This window comes from Bombina bombina, chromosome 5, assembly GCF_027579735.1.
Source record: "Bombina bombina isolate aBomBom1 chromosome 5, aBomBom1.pri, whole genome shotgun sequence".
NCBI classification, from domain to species: Eukaryota; Metazoa; Chordata; class Amphibia; order Anura; family Bombinatoridae; genus Bombina; species Bombina bombina.
In genome coordinates this window covers 1020683579-1020689991 of record NC_069503.1, presented here as the reverse complement: position 1 = coordinate 1020689991, position 6413 = coordinate 1020683579, and the positions used below count along the sequence as shown (strand labels likewise).

Genomic DNA, 6413 nt, shown 5'->3' with positions numbered 1-6413 from the left:
TTTTGTTCATTTATTATAAAGTATTGCATTTAACAGCAAAGATTTAAAAATTGAGACAAAGATGCATTAGCAAAAAAAAATACAATTACTATACAAGAAAAAAAAATCCATCCCTATTTAACATACACTTTTCCAATTGAGAAAGTGAACAGGAACAAACTGCTACAAACAAATGCAAAGCCTAATGACTATCATATTGTATTTGCTAAAATATAAATGTCATGAGCCAATTTTTTTTTTTATATGTATTGTTAGGCTACATACATTTTATTTAAGTACTTTTAAAGTATTTTATATTTTAGCATATACATCTACTCTTTCCGCAACAGCGTAGAACATTAAAAAAAAATCTGTATACACAAGTGCTTTTGAAGCTATTCCTAAAATGTTTTTTTTTCTGTAATGTTGTGTCTATATTATTTAAAATCTACTATACAGGTGCAAACCATATGTGATACACAATAGCTATACAATAACATTACAAATGACTTTAATATAAAGTTCTTTAAATAAAAAAATAACGTAACAACAGCTACATTTCAGTCCAACACTGAGCGCTGCGCTGGCAAACAGTAAGAGATTTATATCTCATTGCAAATTGTTTCAACACAGGACTCAGTGCTAGCCACAAATGTATAAACACTGTTGGTAAAATAATAAATATTTTGAAAAATGGCACCAATAATACACTTTTACGCATAAACTGTTATGGAAAAAAACACCTTAATTCTTCAAGTCATTTAAAATGATTGGATATCCTGATTGTCCGTATATCAATTAAGCAGCATCATTTATTTCTCACTGCATGAAACAATATAGTTAAATGTGGTACCAAAATTACAGATGGCAGTTCATTTGACATGTTCCGCTGCATGTGATGAGCAATAAAACTTTTTGTGGGTAATAAAGTTTGAAAGATTGTTAAACTGGATATCACACAGACGGCAGTATTTCCCACTGTTAGCAGCTGCACTCGAACCATTTATATTTTTTGTTATGCCTGACAGCTGATCCTCTGTAGAGGGAGTTGATGGAGAAACATTTTCATTGGCTGTTAATGGCTTATCTGAAGCCCAGGATGGAGATTTGCTTGCATCATCTTGTGAAGGATTCTGGGATATATTTTCTTGTTGTGGATTTGCAGTCGACCTTTCTTCTTGCTTAAGTCCACCATTAACTATTACCATGCCTCTATTTTTTGGCAATAATGGGAGGGACTCTTTCTTCAACAAAGAACATCCATTTGAAGGTATCTGACTTTTGGGAGACTCACATCCTACATTTGTGCTTTGATCTAAATCCGTATTGTGAATAACTAGAGAACCAGCAATGTAATCACTTGGCTTGATTCCATAATACGGTGAAAGCTGATCTGCGCCTTTAGCTTTTTTTATTGCTCCTGGGTAAAGGCATTGTGAAATAAATGCATTTTTGTTTTCTTCTTTCGTAGTGATAAGCTGGGCTGCATCACTAAAGACTTTAAGACCTTGAAGAGTCGCTAAGTGCGTTGAAAACAAGTTCCCATTTGGAGAAGACTGCTTTGAGTTTCTATTTTTTTCACATTTTATGACATTTCTTTCAAAATTAACTTCAGGGCTGTTTCTTTCACTTTCTGGATTTGGAAATGTTTTATTTTCCAGATGTCCCATATCACTGCGTTGGGTGGCTGTGACAGGACAGAAATTTTGCTTGTGGGCAAGGTAATTTTCCACTTTATTAAAACCAATTTTACAGACTGTGCATTCATGATAGTCCAAAAGTCTTTTTGGAGATGTGGATATTCTATCTGATGGTGTTAAACATTTTTTGCTAAGGTCTATTGGTGCATCCATCTCCAAGGAGGAAACAGTTGAATGAGGAGTGTCACATTTCACAACTGGAACACATTTATTAATTGACAGTGATGTTTCCAAGTGCTTTGAAACCACTCCTGGAAAGATATCGCACCTGGGGTGATAACATTCTCCAAGACCTTCTCCTGTCTCTTGTGCAGATGTACATGGATTGCCAAGGTTAGCTACTTGAAGGAAGTGTTGCTGAACCAGCTGAGACCTTTGTTCTGGCTCAGGAAGACACATCTCATACATCTTTCTGCGCTTTCTAGTGCGCATAGTTCTCTGCATGGCAGGCACTTTGTTTGAAGCAGATCTTTTTAATGGTGGGTCATGGCGTGTCGCACAGTAGTATTGTTTATGAACCATGAAAGTTTCATGTCTACTAAATGTTATATTACAGGCCTCACACGTTGTTTTGTTTGGATCATTATTATCGCCTTCCAGCTGTGGAGATGTTGAGGTTTTGATTTCTGCAGTTTTTCCATTTATCTTCTCTTCATTCCCAATAGAATTTGAGATCTTTTTAACTTCTGCCACAAATTCCTTTTCACGTTGCTTAATGTTTGACCCTAGCAAATCTAAAACAGTACCAGAATTAATGCAGGGTGTTTGAATGAGTTTGCTATCTGTATCAGAAGAATGAAGTGAGGTATTAAGAATATTTATGGAATTTTGAGCACTAGTGGGACTCACAGCTTCCGGTATCTTTTCAGAAACACTGGAGAATTCTGTTTGTTTGTTAATATGATGCCAACGGCTGCTGCAATAGTGTTTTTTGTGAACCAGGTAATTGTCCAAATTGTTGAATGTAATATTGCACTCAAAACAAGTAGCCCCTTTTGGCATCAAAGGGCTGTAAATAACAGGTGGATAACTATTGCTGCTATGTCTAAGCCTCCTGTGTACAAGTTCAGACATCTTTGCTAGTATTTCTGAAGCTTGAGGAACTACTGTGATATCATGAGGGAAAGCGAACTGAGAAAGAAAAGGCCCCATTGGGAAGGAGGGCCCTAGAGTGGGCTGTACTGGTGACGAAGCAAGCCTGGGGCTCGAAGGCTCTGATTTTATTTTAGTATATGAAAATAAATGTTTATTTGTTGCTTCCAGCCTCTGGTTTGAAAGAAAAAGATGTGGCTTTTTTTCACATTTATCGAGTTCACTGTCAGAACTTGCATCTTTATTTTGAACAGACTTTTGGCTTTGCAACACTTCATTTTTATTCAACAGTTCTGGCGTCAGTTGTGCATTTACTTCATTGCCACTGGGAGAGTGTTCAGTATCAGCTTCCCGTTGTAGTTTACTTCCAGAGACATGAAGCTCCTGGTGTTGTAGGAGTTCCCTCTGCGTTTGGAAGCCAAAATGGCACTGATTACATCTAAAGGCAGCTTGAGTAAGATGTGAGAACAGGTGCTTGTGGAAGCTAATCACTGATTCTGCTGTATAGTTACAAACTGTGCATTTCAGACTGGCCCCAGGAGGCAGGAACTCTTCAACTTTAACACCTGTGAATAAAGAATAGATTATTATATAAAGAAGAAACACACATATATATTTTATAAGTTCTGAGAAATAACACATATAATACAGTTATTTGGCATTTACAGCACACAGAGTACTCATTGTCTTTGAGGCTGTGTTTTTCTTGTGTTAACTGTGGATTTATGCTTAAAGGAACATTCTAGTGTAATAATATGTAACTTTAAAGGGACATTATACACCAATTTTCATATAACTGTATGTAATAAACACTACTGTAAAGAAGAATATGCACAGATACTGATCTAAAAATCCAGTATAAAACCTTTTAAAAACTTACTTAGAAGCTCCCAGTTTAGCACTTTTGATTAAGTTGACTGGGACACCCAGTGATAGCAGAAACTCCCCCCTCACCCCTTTAACGCCTGCTGGTATTACGAGTCAGGCAGGTACAGGTGTACCGCTCACTTTTTTCCCGCAACTTTTCCATACCGCAAATCCCCTTACGTCAATTGCGGATCCTATCTTTTTAATGGGATTTTCCTAACGCTGGTATTACAAGTCTTGGAAGAAGTGATCGGTACAGCCTCTACCGACAAGACTCCTACCGCATTTAAAAGTCAGTAGTTAAGAGTTTTATGGGCTAACGCCGGAACATAAAGCTCTTAACTACAGTGCTACAAAGTACACTAACACCCATAAACTATCTATGAACCCCTAAACCGAGGCCCCCCCACATCGCAAACACTATAATAAATTATTTAACCCCTAATCTGCCGACCGGACATCGCCGCCACCTTAATTATGCCTATGGACCCCTAATCTGCTGCCCCTAACATCACCGACACCTACATTATATTTAATAACCCCTAATATGTCGCCCCCAACGTCGCTGCCACCTAACTACACTTATTAACCCCTAATCTGCCGACCGGACATAACCGCCACTATAATAAATGTATTAACCCCTAAACCGCCGCACTCCCGCCTCGCAAACACTATAATACATTTTATTAACCCCTAATCTGCCGCCCCCAACGTCGCCGCCACCTACCTACAATTATTAACCCCTAATCTGCCGCCCCCAGCGTCGCCGCTACTATATTAAATGTATTAACCCCTAAACCTAAGTCTAACCCTAACACCCCCTAACTTAAATCTATTTTTAATAAATCTAAATAAAATTTATATAATTAAATAAATTATTCCTATTTAAAACTAAATACTTAACTATAAAATAAACCCTAATATAGCTACAATATAACTAATAGTTACATTGTAGCTATTTTAGGATTTATATTTATTTTACAGGCAACTTTGTATTTATTTTAACTAGGTACAATAGCTATTAAATAGTTAATAACTATTTAATAGATACCTAGTTAAAATAATTACAAAATTACCCGTAAAATAAATCCTAACCTAAGTTACAATTACACCTAACACTACACTATCAATAAATTAATTAAATACATTAACTACAATTATCTAAAATAAAATACAATTAAATAAACTAAACTATATTACAAAAAAACCCCCACTAAATTACAAAAAAATGAAAAAAATATTACAAGAAGTTTAATCTAATTACACCTTATCTAAGCCCCCTAATAAAATAAAAAAGCCCCCCCCCCCCCCAAAATAATAAAATTCCCTATCCTAAACTAAATTACAAAGTAATCAGCTCTTTTACCAGCCCTTAAAAGGGCTTTTTGCGGGGCATTGCCCCAAAGTAATCAGCTCTTTTACCTGTAAAAAAAAGAAATACAATACCGCCCCAACATTACAACCCACCACCCACACACCCCTACTCTAAAACCCACCCGATCCCCCCTTAAAAAACCCTAACACTACCCCATTGAAGATCACCCTATCTTGAGCCGTGTTCACCCAGCCGGGCACCGATGGGGCAGAAAAGGTCATCCAGACCGGCAGAAGTCTTCATCCTTTCCGGGCAGAAGAGGACATCCGGACCGGCAGACATCTTCATCCAGGCGGCATCTTCTATCTTCATCCTTCTGGAGCGGGTCCATCTTCAAGCCATCCGACGCGGAGCATCCTCTTCCATCCGACGACTAACACTAAATGACGGTACCTTTAAGTGACGTCATCCAAGATGGCGTCCCTTCAATTCCGATTGACTGATAGGATTCTAACAGCCAATCGGAATTAAAGTAGGAAAAATCCGATTGGTTGATTTAATCAGCCAATCGAATTGAAGTTCAATCCGATTGGCTGATTGGATCAGCCAATAGAATTGACCTTGCATTCTATTGGCTGATCCAATCAGCCAATCGGATTGAACTTCAATCCGATTGGGTGACCTTGCATTCTATTGGCTGATCCAATCAGTCAATCGGATTGAACTTCAATCCGATTGGGTGATTAAATCAACCAATCGGATTTATCCTACCTTAATTACGATTGGCTGATAGAATCCTATCAGCCAATGGGAATTGAAGGGATGCCATCTTGGATGACGTCACTTAAAGGTACCGTCATTTAGTGTTAGTCGTCGGATGGAAGAGGATGCTCCGCGTCGGATGGCTTGAAGGTGGACCACTCCGCTCCGGAAGGATGAAGATAGAAGATGCCACCTGGATAAAGATGTCTGCCAGTCCGGATGTCCTCTTCTGCCCGGATAGGATGAAGACTTCTGCCGGTCCGGATGTCCTCTTCTGCCCCATCGGGGCCCGGCTGGGTGAACACGGCTCAAGGTAGGGTGATCTTCAATGGGGTAGTGTTAGGTTTTTTTAAGGGGGGATTGGGTGGGTTTTAGAGTAGGGGTGTGTGGGTGGTGAGTTGTAATGTTGGGGGGTGTATTGTATTTCTTTTTTTATTAACAGGTAAAAGAGCTGATTACTTTGGGGCAATGCCCCGCAAAAAGCCCTTTTAAGGGCTGGTAAAAGAGCTGATTACTTTGTACTTTAGTTTAGGATAGGGAATTTTATTATTTTGGGGGGGGCTTTTTATTTTATTAGGGGGTTTAGATTAGGTGTAATTAGATTAAACTTCTTGTAAAAAAAAATTATTTTTTGTAATTTAGTGTTTTTTTTGTAATATAGTTTAGTTTATTTAATTGTATTTTATTTTAGATAATTG

General features: G+C 38.0%; 1 protein-coding gene across 1 annotated transcript in view; it reads right to left on the bottom strand.

The window, feature by feature from the left end:
• Positions 1 to 685: 685 nt before the first annotated feature.
• Positions 686 to 6413, bottom strand: part of ZFPM2 (zinc finger protein, FOG family member 2) — a 542864-nt gene continuing 537136 nt past the window's right edge. The window contains exon 8 of the mRNA XM_053713191.1: positions 686 to 3337. Coding sequence (XP_053569166.1) covers positions 852 to 3337 — 2486 coding nt within the window. The 3' untranslated portion in view covers positions 686 to 851. The remainder of the gene's footprint in view (positions 3338 to 6413) is intronic.